This window comes from Canis lupus, chromosome 13 (assembly GCF_003254725.2).
Source record: "Canis lupus dingo isolate Sandy chromosome 13, ASM325472v2, whole genome shotgun sequence".
Classification (NCBI taxonomy): domain Eukaryota; kingdom Metazoa; phylum Chordata; class Mammalia; order Carnivora; family Canidae; genus Canis; species Canis lupus.
Genome location: NC_064255.1, coordinates 21,689,798 through 21,706,030, shown reverse-complemented (window position 1 = coordinate 21,706,030; position 16,233 = coordinate 21,689,798). Strand labels below are relative to the sequence as shown.

General features: G+C 41.9%; 1 protein-coding gene and 1 long non-coding RNA gene across 9 annotated transcripts in view; one reads left to right on the top strand and one right to left on the bottom strand.

Annotated features, from left to right (window-relative positions):
• Positions 1–5,623, bottom strand: part of TBC1D31 (TBC1 domain family member 31) — a 68,302-nt gene extending 62,679 nt beyond the window's left edge. The window contains exons 1-2 of one of the 5 annotated variants that reach the window (XR_007401534.1): positions 5,389–5,623; positions 1,429–1,575 (exon numbers count right to left, since the gene is read on the bottom strand). Coding sequence is in view for 2 of the 5 variants with exons in the window: in XM_025450385.3 (XP_025306170.1) it covers positions 1,429–1,575; positions 5,389–5,465 (224 nt within the window). In the remaining 3 variants the exon portion in view is untranslated. Of the gene's footprint in view, positions 1–1,198; positions 1,314–1,428; positions 1,576–5,388 lie in introns of those variants that run through there. The other 4 variants (XM_025450385.3, XM_049092692.1, XM_025450387.2 and 1 more) reach the window with 4 other exon arrangements.
• The window catches only part of LOC112662060 (uncharacterized), a 39,269-nt gene that overhangs the window by 13,044 nt on the left and 9,992 nt on the right, over positions 1–16,233 (top strand). The gene's annotated exons all lie outside the window — the stretch shown is intronic.

Sequence of the window (16,233 nt, the reverse complement as noted above, 5' to 3'; positions counted from 1 at the left end):
TGAGCCCTCTTGCTCAATTATAGAACTCAACAGTTAAAACCAGAAAGACAAAACCACTTAACTCATGCTCTAACTGAAACCCATTTTTCTTATTTCTTACCACACGATTTTTAGTATACAAAATTCTTTTTTTAAGTTTTAATTCTAATCCTAGTTAGTGAATATACAGTGCTATATTAATTTCAGGTGTACAATATAGTAACTTAACATTTCTGTACATCAGCCTGTGCTCATCACATCAAGTGCACTCCTTAATCCCCTTCACCTATTTACTCTCTTCCCTTTGTAACCAATAGTTTGTTCTCTATAGTTTAGAGTCTGTTTCTTGGTTTGCCTCTCTGTTTTTTTCTCCTTTGTTCATTTATTTTGTTTCTTAAATTCCATATATGAGTGAAATCATGGTATTTGTCTTTCTCCGACTGGCTGCTTTTGATTAGCGTAATATTCTCTAACTCCATCTCCACGTCATTGCAAATGGAAGTATTTCATTAATTTTATGGCTGAATGATATTCTATTGTATGTATATACCACCTCTTTATCTAGTCATCAGTTGATGGACACATGGGCTGTTTCCATAGTTTGGGTATTAAAAATAAAGTTGTTGTAAACAGGGGGGTGCATGTATCCATTCAAATTAGTATGTTTGTATTTGGATAAATACCCAGAAGAATGATTGCTAAATCATAAGATACTTCTATTTTTGGCTTTTAGAGGAACCCCATACTGTTTTCCAGGTGGGTCACACCAGTTTGCATTCCCACCGGCAGTGAGAGAGGGTTCTGCTTTCTCATGTTTGTCAACATCTGTTGTTTCTTGTATTCTTGATTTTAGCCATTCTGATGGGAGTGGGGTGGTATCTCATTGTGGTTTTTATTTGTACTTCCCCGATAGTGAGTAATGATGAGTATCTTTTAATAAAAAATAAAAAAATAAAACTGCTAGATGTGTGTGCACCTGGGTGGCTCAGTGGTTAAGCAGGAAGCCTGCTTCTCGCTCTGCTTACGTCTCTGCCTCTCTCTCTGTCTCTCATGAATAAATAAAATCTTAAAGAAAACAAAACTGCTAGATGTGAAAACCGTGACAATAATGTACGAAGGAAATTATGCTCTTTCAAAATTGCCTGATAACGTACCAGACAGTGATAAGATAGCAATAATAAATTTTTAAATTTAGGGAAAAACAAGCTACTAGAGATACCATTCAAACTGGAACTTGAATCCTCTAAAAAAAAAAAAAAAAAAAAACTAACTATATTTTTCTATGCTCTTCCACTTTCTTCCATCAGCATTTATTACCGTGTTTTACAGGGTACCTGAAATAGAGTAAGAATTTAAATGAATCCTGCTGAATGAATAATTAACAGGAGGTACTAAAATTGGCAGTGACTGACTTGCTAAATAAGATATGTATCAAACGGATCTGCTCACCTGTTTCCATACAAGTCAAAAACATAGATATTTCCTTGATGGTCTCCAGCAATTAAGCAATCACCCGAACTATCAAAAGCCACATTCAAAAATCGCAAGACTTTCGGAAGGTAATCAGAAGTGCTGTGAATGATGTTCACTATAATTCTGTCAAAAACAAACAAACAAACAATATATGTAATTCTAAGCCAAGCATAACTTACGAAAGATATAGCATACATCACTTATTTTGAAGTTTCCTGCCTACCTGTTCCCCTCTTTTCTGCTATTCTCCTAGAAGCAATTGTACAGTGATTTCCAAAAGCAGATCAGGTTATTCATTATCAAAGTGGCTACTGTTCATATGTTCAACAAATACTTGAAAATTCACTATGTGTCACACACTGAACATGCTGGGGCCTAACAGTAACCGATGGACACAGGCCCTTGCCCTCTTCGAGCTTTCAGTTTAGTGGGGAAGACAAATATGAAAAAAATAAGTGCACATATGAACAGAAAGTGACAGACAATAACAAGATATAAGAGAATGTATTTTTTATTGAGTTAGTCAAACTGTTACATGAAGCCATAAAGACATGCTAAAAACAATGATGTAATTAGTGAAAAGTAGTTTCATGTAAATCATAAGCCACCACATGCAAGAATAATTTCAATTCAGTATTTTAATTTTAAGGTATCTTAATGAGATTTTGTAGTATAAAGTGTTCCAAAGTGAATTAAGCGTACACGAGTTTTATTTTCTACAGTTGTCTAAAGTTACTATTTTTTGAGAAGATCTTGCACCATGTATCTGTTAAAAGAAGCCTGTTATAAAACTCGCAGCAGAGAATAACTAATTTCTTAAAATAATTTATGTGTGCCTATTCAGGTAACAAAGAGCAGAATAATTTCTCTCCCCTTTTTAAAGATTTTATTTATTCATGAGAGACATGGAGAGAGAGAGAGACAGAGACATAAGCAGGCTCCCTGCAGGGAGCCCAATGTGGGACTCGATCCCGGGTCTCCAGGATCATGCCCTGAGCTGAAGGCAGACGCTCAAATGCTGAGCCACCCAGGCGTCCTATTTTCTTCAGTTTAAACATAAGGTTGTTCATTGGGGGAAATAGCAAATTTCTTACAATACTTATTTTTATCAGGTCCCTGACAAAGATTCTTTGCTTGACCAAACTTTAGTCTGGCTCCTGTACCTTCTGAGGCACTTCTCCATCTGTGCACTTCCTTGTAAAACCTAGTTTTAGCAAGAACCCTGCTCAGTCCGTCTGTTTAATTAGAACCCCGGACCTTCAGGACCTGATCATCCTTGATAACTGAGCAGTTTCTCATTCTCAACCATCTCCCAGCTGACATCTAATCAAGCTGGCCTGTCTTCAGCAAGAATCTCTTTAGGCTGGTTTACCCAAAGTTCCTTTATCCTAGTAACTTTCTATCCACTGACTCCCACCCTGCCTTTTGGCTTGATATTCCCAGTTGCCCAGGCTCTATTCAGACCCGAGCCCAGTTCTGTACCGAGGTCTCCTTTCCTCTATTGCAATAGAGGAAGAAAATCTGTTTTTACCACTTTAACTACTGTCCAGCTCTGGTTTTCCTCTGACATCCCCAAAGGGGAGAGGGGGAGAATATATATATTGAAAAGAGTAATAACATCAAAATGTTCCCCAGCAATTAAAATCAGACAGAGCCAACGACTTTTCCCTCTGCTCTTGTTTCTATAACATTTATTATGTATTCGGATTATAACATTACATGATCATTGTTCAAAATAAGGAAAATATGGAAAAACACTAGTAAATAAAACTGATTATAACCCTACCATCTGGATATATAATCACAATTAATAGCAACATTCTGCCCTTTTGATTCATATAACACACACATACTAGCATTTATTTTAGAACAACTGCCTTTTCAACTGCTCATGAGTTGCCTGATGGTTCCTCAATTCTTAAACATAATTTAAAAATCAAAAATTTACCAAACACCAAGATCCATGAAACATTGAGACATTTTTTAAAGACTTTATATGCCCTAAGGCAACACTAGTCTGGCAGGCATGATTATTTTCACCTATAGTCTTAGTGATTAACTTGCCCTTCATAGAACTAGTTAATGGATATTTTCTTCAACTACCATCCAACTGACTCAGTCTGTGCCCCTGGTCTCTCTCAACACCATCACAGTGGATTCTGATGAACAAAAATAAAGCTATGTTTTAGTGGAAGCAAATTAACATTTGTGTAAAACTTGTGTCTTTACTTTTTTGAATCTTGCATGTATATCCAGATATTTTATGATAGCAAGAAATAGAATTACTGTGGGTTAGCAATAACCTTTTTCTTTTTTTAAAAGATTTTATTTATTTATTCATGAGAGACAGAGTGAGAGGCAGAGACATAGGCAGAGGGAGAAGCAGGCTCCTTGCAGGAAGCCCGATGCGGGACTTGATCCTGGGACTCTAGGATCATGCCCTGCGCTGAAGGCAGAGGCTCAACTGCTGAGCCACCCAGGCATCTGGGTAGTAACTTTCAGAATATTTAGAAAACATCAGACGTAGAGGTAGTGTTTACATAAACTCCAAGTTTGGAAATGAAAATGTCTACTGAAGAATCCCTACTCTAAACAAAAAAATTTTTTTCAATGGAATTGGTGGGACAGCAACAAGGCTAGGGGGCTGTCAGCAAGCAGAAATCAAACAAGCTGTCAGTACAACGTCCGGAACCAGGCTTCCAGCAAGCATAGCTGGCAGTTGAAGTCTGTTGATTTGTTGAGCAGCAATCAAAGGATCAAGAGAAAAGATACTAGGAGAAGAAACATGAATCCAAGTGATGCAGCAAAGGCCATGAAATCCTAGGAAATTAAAATCAATAGGATCAATCTGTGTGCAGCAATTGGAACCAAGATGTCACCACTTGGGACAAAGGCTTCCATTAAAGTCTTGAGTGGCTAAGACTCAAATAGAGGTCAGGTACCTGACCAGAATGAAAACCAGAATGAAAAGAACCTGGGGAGGAGAGGTGGGAACAGGAAACGTACAGAGGACTTCCAGGGCAGTAAAAATACTTTCTAGGATACTGCAATGGTGGATACAGGTCATTATACAATTGCCCAAACCCATAAAACATACACCACCAAAAGGGAATCCTAGTATAAACTGTGGACTTCCAGTGATAATGATAATATGTCAATGCAGACTCCTTAATTGCAATAAATATACCTTTCTGATGGGAGATTTTGATAATGGGGAGGCTATGCATGTGTGAGTGCAGCGGGTATATGGGAAATCTCTGTCCCTTCCTCTGAATTTGCCTGTGAACCTAAAACAGTTCTTTAAGAAAAAAAAAAAAAAAAAAAAAGTCTATCTAAAAAACAAACACAATTAGCAGCAGCAGCAGCAGCAGCAGCAGCACAGTCCTTACTAGGCCACCTTGACCGTGGCCGAACCCCCCTGTCGTCACCGTCATACACACAACCCTGTAAACTCCAAAAACCCGGAAGTTTGTGGTGTTTCACAGCTGCCCCCCGCCCCCCGAGCTTAGAAGCTTGGCACAGAGTCAGTGCTCAACAGTTGACGGGTGGGTGCACGCCCGTCTGAATGCAGGTGTCCGAGGATTTAAGGAGGTTAAGCTGCAGCATTCGGGAGCGGTGGGCGTGCACCGCTGCCCTTCCCCTGCACGTTCCTCCAGTTCCTTTCCAGCTGCAACCCCTAACGATTACTGAGCATCTGCTGCGCGCCAGGAACGCTTCGGGGCTGCCACGGTGACCCAGGCGGGCTCAGCCCGGGCACCACGGTCTCGCGCCCCCGCCCCCACGACCTGGGCCAGCCGAGCACCGACTCGGACCACCTGCCTTGCAAGAGGTCATCGGGGGCAGGGGCGGGGCAGAGCCCGAAGCCCCACCCGGGCCCCCGCACCCCTTCCCCAGGCCCTCGCCGGCCCCCAGGCCCCCCTCAGCCGCCGCCTTTACCCGTCCCGAGCGGCCGGGGACGGCTTGCGGTGCCACAGCTTGCCGCTCTCCCTGTTGCCTAGGTCCGTGCTCTGCATCGCGAAGCCCCGCCGCCGCCGCCGCCGCCGCGCGAGGCACAACCGACCCGGGCGCCTTCCCGGCAGGCCCCGCGCTCCCCGCCCGGGAAATTTAATCTCCCGACCCGGGAAATTTGAGCTCCCGGCTCCGGCCCGGGCGTCCGGGATCCCGGCGACCCGACCAACCGCGCGGGGGACGCCGACCTTTCTATTCGCAGCCAATAGGGAGGAAGTTTTGCTTCCCAACTCCGCCCAGGCGACCCCTGCAGCTCGGGATAATGGAACCGGCCAACGACCTCTCTTAGGCTCCGCCCCTTGGGGGCGGTCCATACCCTACCCCCCGGGGCCCAAAGCCTTCTGGGAATCGTAGTTTCCTGCGGGTGGCACAGAGCCACGTGCTTGAGAATTCTGCGCTGCTGCCTCCCCCGCCCCCCCGCGGGGTTTTAGGCTCCCCATGGAGGCAATAAAAGTGGTTTTCTCCTGTGGCCCCTGCATTCTTTTATACATTGCCTTTAGGGACTCAGGGATTGTGGAGACAACTAGTAGAAGGACCCAAATGCATTGAGAATTGAAGGGGGTTCCTTTTACAGAGCTTAAAAGAACCCCTATAGAGTCCATTCTTCTTGTCCTTATCACCATTGTGATTGGTTTTTCAACTGTAATCTAACAAAAGGCGCCAGTATCATGGTGTCCAGTCCACCAGGCATGGACTAGTGAACGTCAACAACCAGTTGCATTGACATCAGAGTTCCTTTTTGTAAAAATTCACTTAACTTAGCACTTCCTTCAGGCCTAGGAGGTATCAAGCATTCTTCTAAGTGTTTGACGATTACCTCATTTAATCCTCATAGAAAATCTACAATGTTGGTAGCACTATTATTTTCATTTTGGGGGCTTTGTGAGGTAGTATATTGGTTTCCTAAGGCTGCAGTAATGAATGATCACAACTTGGTAAGAAAGAAGAAAAAGAAAAGAAAGGAAAGAAGAAAGAAAGTTATTCTCTCATAGTTCTGGAGGTCAGAGTCAGAAATCAAGGTGTTGGCAGAGCGGCTCCTTCCAGAGCCTCTAGGGAAGATTCCATTTCTTGCCTTTTCCAGCTTCTGGTGGCTTCCTTGACTTGGGACCACATCATTCCCTTCCATCCCCCCATTCTCTGCCTCCATCTTCACCTTGCCTTCTCTTTCCCACCTTTGTCTCAAATCTCTCTTGCTTTTCTCTTATAAGAACACCTGTCATTGGATTTAGGGCCTGCCTGGGTAATCCGGGATGATCTCCTCATTCTAAGATTCTTAACTTAATTACACCTGCAAAGACTGTTTTTCTAAAGCAGGTAACATTCACATGTTCTGGGAATTAGATCATGGGTATATATTTTGGGGGAGCCACTGTTCAACCTACTACAGGTAGGTACTTCTTTTATCCCCGTTTTGCAGACAAGGAATTGAGTTAATAGGAGAGCTGCGATTAGATTTTTAGTCTTTTCATGCTTGGTCCCCGTGTTTTTCTACAACAGCAAAATGAGTTTTTTCAAACTTATGTGGCCATGATATTTGAAAAGCTCAAAGTCTACCGAAAAAAGCAAAACTCTCACAAAAATTTACCAATGCAGAGCTTAAAACTTGTTATATTGTTGCCAAGGGTGACTCTGGGAGACCACACAACTTTCAATAACCTCTTGTAGAATAGACCATCACATTCTTCATTTTTATTTATTGGATTTGAGATGATAACAAATTGTGTGTATGAACGTTTGCGTTATTAGTCAGGAAGCTTAGGGTGTTAAGCATATGGGCGTCTGACTTGAAACAGGTTATTTCTCACATTTCTATCCCATGCTGGTAACCAAGCAACATTTTTATCAGTAGTAGAGACAAACGTGCTGAATGATTTCCTGAACCACTTTGGCTTAACCTGCCTGCAGTTCAGCTTATATGGGCTATCACAGCCCATATTACTATCCTATTCAATTTCAGGTATGTAACAAAAGGTTTCCATAATACAAATCTTCTGGATTCCCACTTTGCACTTATCTTTAGATTGAGTTGGGCCAGATCTGAAGGTCATGCTGGCAATTGAAGAGATACGCACCCGTGGCTGCCAGCCTTCTATTTGTTCTAATTTCCTAGAGTTATCCAAGTTGGTAGACCATTTGCTACTTTCTTCCTGAATCATTACTCAGTCAATAACTGATGCATCCTATAAATATACTTTTTCAGCCTACCTGAGGTGTAATTGATTTTCAATAAGCCACACATATTTAAATTGTATTTTATGATTTGACATAAATATACTCTTGTGAAACCATCATCATAATCAAGGTAATGAAAATACCCATCGCCCCTAGAAGCTTCCTCTTGCTTGTTTGCAGTTCATTATCTTTCTATCCCCACCCCATCTTGCCCACAGGTAATCACTAATGTTTTCTGTCTCTTAGTTAATATTTTATAGACATTTATATAAATAGATCCTAGGCAGCCCATGTGGCTCAGCGGTTTGGTGCCTACCTCCGGCCCAGGGCCTGATCCTGGAGACCTGGGATCAAGTCCCACGTCGGGCTCCCTGCATGGAGCCTGCTTCTCTCTTTGCCTGTGTCTCTGCCTCTCTCTCTCTCTCTCTCTGTCTCTCTGTGTGTGTGTGTGTGTCTCCCATGAATAAATGGGTAAAGTCTGAAAAAAAATTTAAAAAATTCTTTCCAAAAAATAAATAAATAAATAAATAAATAATAGTTTCTAAACTATGTACGCTTTTTTTTTCTTTTGGCCTGGCTACTTTCATTCAGAATAATTATTTTGAGAATCAACTCTGTTGTTGGGTATATCGACAGTTCACATGTTCTTATTGTTGAGTGGTATTCCATGGTATTGATATACCACTGTGAATGGATCCATTCACCTTTGATGAACATTTGGATTGTTTCCAGTTTGGGGCTATTACAAATAGAGCTGTTATGAACATTCCTATACAAGTCTTTGTGTAAATACCAAAACTGTTTTCAGTTCTGGTGATTAAATTCTTTGAAGTTGAATGGCTGGGCCATATATGGTAGGTATATACTTAGCTTTTTAAGGAAGTATCAAATGTTTTCAAAGTAGTTGTGCCAGGGGTGCCTAGGTGTCTCAGTCGGTTAAGCATCTGCCTTCCGCTCAGGTCACATGGTCTTGGGGTCCTGGAATAGAGCCTGGTGTAGGTCTCCTTGCTCAGCCAGGAGCCTTCTTCTCTCTCTCCCTTTTCCTACCCTCACTCATGCTCTGTCTCTCAAATAAGTAAATAAAGAAAATCTTTTTTTTTTTTTAAAGTAATCGTGCCACTGAATATCCCCACCAACAGTGTAGGATGGTTCCAGGTGCTCCAAATCTGTGATGAGTGTTTGTAATCACAGCCATACTAGGAATGTTGTGGTACTTCATGGTGATTTTAATTTCCCTTTCCAGAATGAATGTTCAGCATCTTTTCATGTGATTATTTGCTTTCTGCATATAACTTTGGTGAAGTATCTGTTCAAATGTTTTATCCAAAGTTTAATTGGGCTGTTTTTTTCTTATTGAGTTTTGAGAGATCTATATATTCTAGATATAAGCCCTTTATCATATATGTGCTTTGCATATATTTTCTCCGAGTTTCTGGCTTGTTTTTTCATTTTATTAACAATATCTTTCAATGAGGAGATGATATTAATGTTGATGCAGATCAACCCAACAGTGTTTTCTTTCTATTTTTTTAAATGATTTTATTTATTTATTCATGAGAGACACACACACAGAGAGGCAGAGACACAGAGGGAGAGGGAGAAGCAGGCTCCATGCAGGGAGCCTGACGTGGGACTTGATCCAGGCTCTCCAGGATCACACCCCGGGGTTCAGGCGGCGCTACACCGCTGCGCCACCGGGGCTGCCCCCAACAGTGTTTTCTTTTATGAATTGGGTTTTTGGTGTCATACCTAAGAAATCTTTACCTAACCCAAGATCACAAAGATTTCCTCTTTGTGAAATGTTCCTGTTTTCTTCTTTGTATGTTTTTCAAATACATCTCAGAGGAATGGAAAGTTATGTGTATCCAAGGGATTTTTGGGTTTTTCTTTGAAAAGTCCTTTCTCTTTGCCCTCTTGCTTACCCTACTTCTGCCTTCTTCTTTTTTTTTTTTTTTTCAAAAATTTCACTTATTTATTCATGAGAGACACACAGAGAGAAGCAGAAACACAGGCAGAGGGAGAAGCAGACTCCCCGCAGGGAGCCCAATGCAGGACCCCATCCCAGGACCCCAGGATCACATTCTGAGCCAAAGGCAGATGCTCAACCACTGAGCCACCCAGGTACTCCTGCTGGATGCCTTATTTTTTGCTGTGTTAATATATAATCTGGAGAGAGAAGAAGCACTCCCACTTTGTCTACTTTGCTAAAGGGTATTTAGTGGATATTTGGATTACTCAACATCTGAAAACTCTGTTTGGGAAAAATCCCAAGATATTTAGGAGGTAAAGGGCAGCTATTGCTTGGCACTCAGTTGTCTAAACCTAGGCCAGTCAAGGAGTGAGCAAGCAAATCAAACCAGTATGGTAACTAAAAATACAATTCAAATATTTCCTGTAGTCTCTCAAAGAGCACCGAGTAGAAAACAATTAAAAACCTTTAGCAAATTTCTTCAAATACCCTTTCTTACCTCATTAAGGGAGGCCGGACTAAGTTATGCACAGTAACAACTCCCAAACTCAGACGGCTTAAAACAATTTACCAGTGTGTTTAGCCCATCTTAGTCTCTAGGGGAACACAGCTGTTGGGAGTTGCCATTTCAAAAGTGTTTGGTTGCTGTCGGACAAAGAGAGTTCTAGGGGGTCTCATGCCAGCAATTCAATGCTCTAGCCCAGAAATGTCACTGTAACTTTTACTCCCAACTCATTACCAGAACTGTAGCTCCATCCAAACATGAGGGGCCCTGAAGTGCAATCCTACTAAATTAGTTATCTGTAGCTGCAACATTGCTGTGAAAAAACAATCACCAAAATTCTGTGCCATTCAACCATGAGCATTTATTGTTCATGCATCTGGGATCAGCCAGGCTGTTACTGCAGCATAAAGTAATCCATCCTGACTAATAGAATAATTTTGTCCCCACTTAACACACAAGGAAACAAGGTTTGGAGTGCTTATTTACTTGTCTAAGGTCATGTAACTATTGAGGCAAGATTAAAATGTTGGGGGGCCGGGCTGGCTCAGTCATGCAATTCTTGATCTCGGAGTTGTGAGTTTGAGGCCTACATTGGGTGTAGAGATTACTAAAAAATGATAATAATAAAAAACGTAAAATAAAATAAGACAAATGTAGACCTGTCTGGCTCCATTATCTTACTCTGCCTTTCCTGCACCAGATTGGTATGGTTCTGAATTCTTCCAAAAGACCTATTGCCTGGACCAGAAAGTAATTTATTGCTAGCCTGGGATAAAAATCTCTGGGAACTTTTTTTTTTTTTCTGGGAACTTTTATAACAAGATTCTGTTTTATCTCCTTGGGAAAAGGGTTTATTTGCACATTAAAAGGAGTGTTGGTAAACAAAGATGTTAAGAGGACTTAAAAAAAAATAAAGCACTGAGGAAGTGGGTTTGGGGGAGGGTATGATAGGAAGGTATGAGTGGATAATTTTGCCTAAAATGTCCTGTTACACACACTTCTGGGAAATGCTCCTAGCCCACTCCTTACTGGTCATATGATTGGCTCAGGTGTGGGCCTGACTCAGCTGAGCCAAAAAGAGCTCTTTTTCAGGATTTTTTAAAAAAGATTTTATTTATTTATTCATGAGAGAGAAGGGGGAGAGAGGCGCAGAAACAGGCAGCCAGAGAAGCAGGTTCCCTGCAAGGAGCCCGATGAGGGACTCCATCCCAGGACCCTGGGATCATGACCTGAGCCAAAGGCAGTCACTCAACCACTGAGCCACCCAGGTACCCTTTCTGGATTTTTAAAGTTGAGACCAAGGATGGCAAGTCTCAGTTCCTCTCTGGTAACAAAGACTGAGAACTGCCAGAGGCAGTAGCTCCAACTTTTTGGTGATGGCCAGTCTGAGAGAGGGTAGCTGAAACTCCAGGGGAAAAAAAAAGAGAGAGAAATAGTAAAAGAAGATTCTGTTCTGGCAGCATTTATATTCTTGTTCTAATTGTTGCAGAAACTTACCTGGACTGCTGTCTACTATACACTGGTTATTTAAGCTAAAACATTGCTTTCTATTTCTAAAATAGATATAATTAGAAAAAAAGGATCAGAGAAGGTCTCAGGACGGTGATACATGAGCTGAGTCTGGAAAGATGAGCAAGGCAGAGAAGTTAGGAATGGAAACAGCATCTGCAGAAAGTCAGGGGCTTTTGTGAAACAACGTGGACCCTTCTAGAAACTAGAAATGCTTAGTGTAATTAAAGCCCAGGATACACAAGGAGTTATTATGCATGTAAAGAGTTTAGCATCTAGAAAACCCTCAATAATAATACCAGTAACAATTATTATTATTATGTGAGTGAATGGCAGAAGAGTGAGGATACATATAAAAGTCAGAATATAAAAGACCCAGACTTGGGATGCCTGGGTGGCTCAGCAGTTTAGCGCCTGCCTTCGGCCCAGGGAATGATCTTGGAGTTCTGGGATCGAGTCCCACATCGGGCTCCCTGCATGGAGCCTGCTTCTCCCTCTGCCTGTGTCTCTGCCTCTCTCTTTCTCTGTGTCTCTCATGAATAAATAAATAAAATCTTTAAAAAAAAAAAAAAGACCCAGACTTATCTTAAAAAAAATAATAATAATAATCTAGGGCAGCCCGAGTGGCTCAGTGGTTTAGTGCCACCTTCAGCCCAGGGTGTGATCCTGGGGACCCGGGATTGAGCCCCACATCTATCCCTCTCTCTGTTTCTCGAATAAATAAATAAAATCTAAAAAAAAAAAAAAGACCCAGACTACCATTCTAAGGTGCTTGAATCTTCTTCTCAAAGATTCTAGGGAAACTCATGGTTTCTAGACACATCCCTTTGACTGTGTGAGAAAGATCACTTAAAATAGTTTGAGGCTTGAGACAGAAAGAGGGTGTGAGCTGTTCCACTTGAGGCAAAAGTGACGAAGGGGTCGATCAAGGCAGTCACCATAAAGGGAATCCAAACAGGCAACAATTAGATGACAAGGGTCCATTGACATATTGTGTAGGAAAGCTGACATTGCAAAGGAACGGGTTGCATTTCATCAGTGAAGCAGAAGTGTGTGTCATGCTGCTAACTGATGCAAACCCAGGCAGCAGTGTTTTCCATTTCCTAGGCGACTCAGCCATTTGGCGTGGTCGGGAAAGAGGGGGATAAGGCAAAAGCCATGACAGGTGAACTATGACATTGTGCACCTCCCCCTCCCCCTTTTAACATGACTCAGAAGAGAGAAGGAAAATCAAAGAGACGTGCTCCAAGTTGCCTAAATAAATATTCATGGCTAGGTGTTCTCATAAAACATACATGAAAGCAACCAAGGGCGGTGTTTCTTGTGTAATCAAAAGGATTTGGCAACTACAGCTGGAACGGTAGGGTATCAAAGCAGAGAGCGAAATGTGATGTTGATTTTGACAGGCAGCAGGATCATTCCCAGGGACGATGAGAAACTGCTGACATAGACTGTGGTTTCTAAAAGGCCTCCTGCAGGCTAAAGGAAGGAGGAGACCTGAGAGAATTCCATGACCCAATGGGCAGTGGCTGCAAGCTTCCAGTCTTTACAGCCTTTCCACGTGGGCAGGAGGGGAGGAGGGGGTGCAGAATTCCTGGCCCCTATCATGCCCACAACTGTCCTAAGAAAGACAGCCTGTAACCACCTCCATCTTAGCCACAACTTCAATATATCCCACCTTACAGATGTGGCTTAATTTTATCATCCCTCTATTGTTGACAGTTGGGCTTTAAAAAATTATATTCAGGGACGCCTGGGTGGCTCAGCGGTTAAGTGCCTGCCTTTGGCTCAGGGCATGATCCTGGTATCCCAGGATCGAGTCCCACAGCAGGCTCCCTGTTTGGGGCCTGCTTCTCCCTCTGCCTGTGTCTCTCATGAATAAATAAATAAAATTTTAAAAATAAAAGTAAAAAATTATATTCAAACTATATGGCAGGGAACTTAATATCTAAGTGTACTATTGTAGGCACTCGTCAAAGACCACGTGGAAAGGTTCTATTGGAAGCTAAAACTTTTAAATTATGCTCTGCTGGTGGTGGCCTATTCCAAAGGCCCCACCTGGGCAGAGGACAGTGGAGTCAGAGAGGGCTGAGAGTAAGTCCCACAGGACTGAACAACTAGTCTTGATTCACAGGCTCCTAATAACATTTGTGAGCTCAGAGGACAGGCTATCAATCAAGTGTGACAGGATGCCAGTAAACCGTGAGTAAAATATTTTTAATTGCTGTAAGGGAGGAAGGCAAACTGAGCAAAGCACTTACTGTGCATTAAAGTATTCTACGGCAGCGTGGCCTCCTTCCTCTAGTGCCCACTCCGGGCAGTGTGTGCCAAGAGGCCACAGAGCCCAGTGAGCATGATCAGCAAGAAATCCGCACCAAACAGACCGGGTTCTCCAGTCTCTTCTGATTTTTATGTGGCCTTACCCAACAGTAAAAAACATGTTTCCCAGGTAATTTTTAATTTTTTAAAGAATTTTAAAAATTTATTATTATTTTTAAGATTGTATTTACTTATTCATGAGAGATAGAGGAAGAGGGAGGCAGAGACAGAACCAGAGGTGGAAGCAGGCTCCCAGGACCCTGGGATCATGACCTGAGCAGAAGGCAGACACTTAACTGACTGAGCCACCCAGGTGCTCCCAAGTAGGTTTTCTTTTTTTTTTTTTTTTTAATTTTGTTTATTTATTCATGAGAGTCACAGAGAGAGGCAGAAACATAGGCAGAGGGAGAAGTAGGCTCCATGCAGGGAGCCTAATGCGGGACTCCATCCCAGGACCCCAGGATCACAGCCTGAGCCTAAGGCAGATGCTCAACCACTGAGCCACCCAGAAGCCCTCCAAGTAAGTTTTTAAAAAGTTTTTTAGAGCAGTTTTAAGTTCACAGGAAGATTAAGAGAAAGCTATATAGATTTTCCCATATACCTCCCAGTCTCCCTCATTATCAACATCCCACACTTGCCCAGTCTCCCTCATTATCAACATCCCCACCAGAGTGACACCTCTGTTACAGTTGATTTTTTTTTTAAGATTTTATTTATTCATTCATGAGATACACAGAGAGAGGGAGAGAGGAGCAGAGACACAGGCAGAGGGAGAAGCAGGCTCCATGCAGGGAGCCCGATGTGGGACTCGATCCCGGGTCTCTAGGATCACACCCTGGGCCAAAGGCAGGCGCCAAACCGCTGAGGCACCCAGGGATCCCACAGTTGATTAACCTACATGGAAACATCATAATTTCCCAGAGCCACTGGTTTACATTATGGCTCATTCTTGGTGGTGTAGATTGTCTGGGTTTGGACATTATAACATCATACAGAGTATTTTCATTGTCCTAAAAATCCTCTGTGCTCCACCTATTCATCCCTCCCTTCTCCCCTTTACCCAAGAATTTTTGTTTTCATTAGGTTGATGGCTTTGAAAAATATTGCAAGCAACTTTGTGCAGGAGGAAAGAGAAAGATAAGATAGGGTATGTACAGCAGGATTGCCTCTTCACATACAGGCTTTAGAAGCATGTTGCTCTGCTTGTAGTGGCCTATTCCAAAGGCCTCCCTGGGCAGAAGGCTCTGGAGTTGGAGAATGCTGTGAAGATTTCCCATAGGACTGAACAATTTGAATTTTGCATTAAATTAAAACCTCTAACTCATGAATACTGCGAACTCAGAGTCATAATTTCACATATTCCACCCTGTTATCCCCATAAGTATATTGCCTGAGTCCATTGGCTCCATTACTTACTAGTGCTCTAACCTTGGGCATAGGATTTAACTTCTCCATGCCTTATTTCTTCTGCTGTAAAATCAAGGTTATAATAGGAGCAACCCCATAGAATTGTAAAGAGTTTATTTATTTATTTTTTGAATTATAAAGAGTTTAGAACAGCAATGACACACAGAAGTCCTGGGTGAAAGCTAGCTATTATTATTATTGCTATTATTATTTTTTGTATCTTTCTTTATTAAACCACCCAGAATGTTACAGACTTTGCTGATTATTATCCACAGACAAGAAACAGGCAACCACATCATGCTTTTCTCACTGGCAGTAGAACACACAGCAATTAGTTGGAGGGCTCCATGACCATTACTTAGCACTGTAGATATACATGAAACAATAATCTGGTAAAAACTTGCACATCCAGAAAATCCGTAGTGCTGCCTTCATCTGTATTCTCAAAGCATATGCTGCTAAGCTATGAAGGGAATTCATCATTTGCATGATGATCCCTTTTATTTCTCCTTAACACACATACACACACACACACACACACACACACACACACACATTCCTAAATATTGTAGTATTGCTATTATTTAAGCCCTTCTAAGGAGAGTACCGATGATGTACTGATAAATTCAACAACTGACTCTCTGGACAAAAAAAGAAAGAGCCCTGGTTTGTAGAATATAAATACTCCTACTATTCAGGACCAATTTCAAGCTAGCAATGTGATGTCATTGGAAAAACATAAGCATAGTAAGTACACTGTTACGTAGTATGTTCACTATACAGATAAAATGGACACAACCTCAAGAGCATTGAAATTGTAAAATGTGGTCTAAAAATTAAGAATGGGGGCACCTGGGTGGCTCAGTTGGTTAAGCATCTGCCTTCGGCTCAG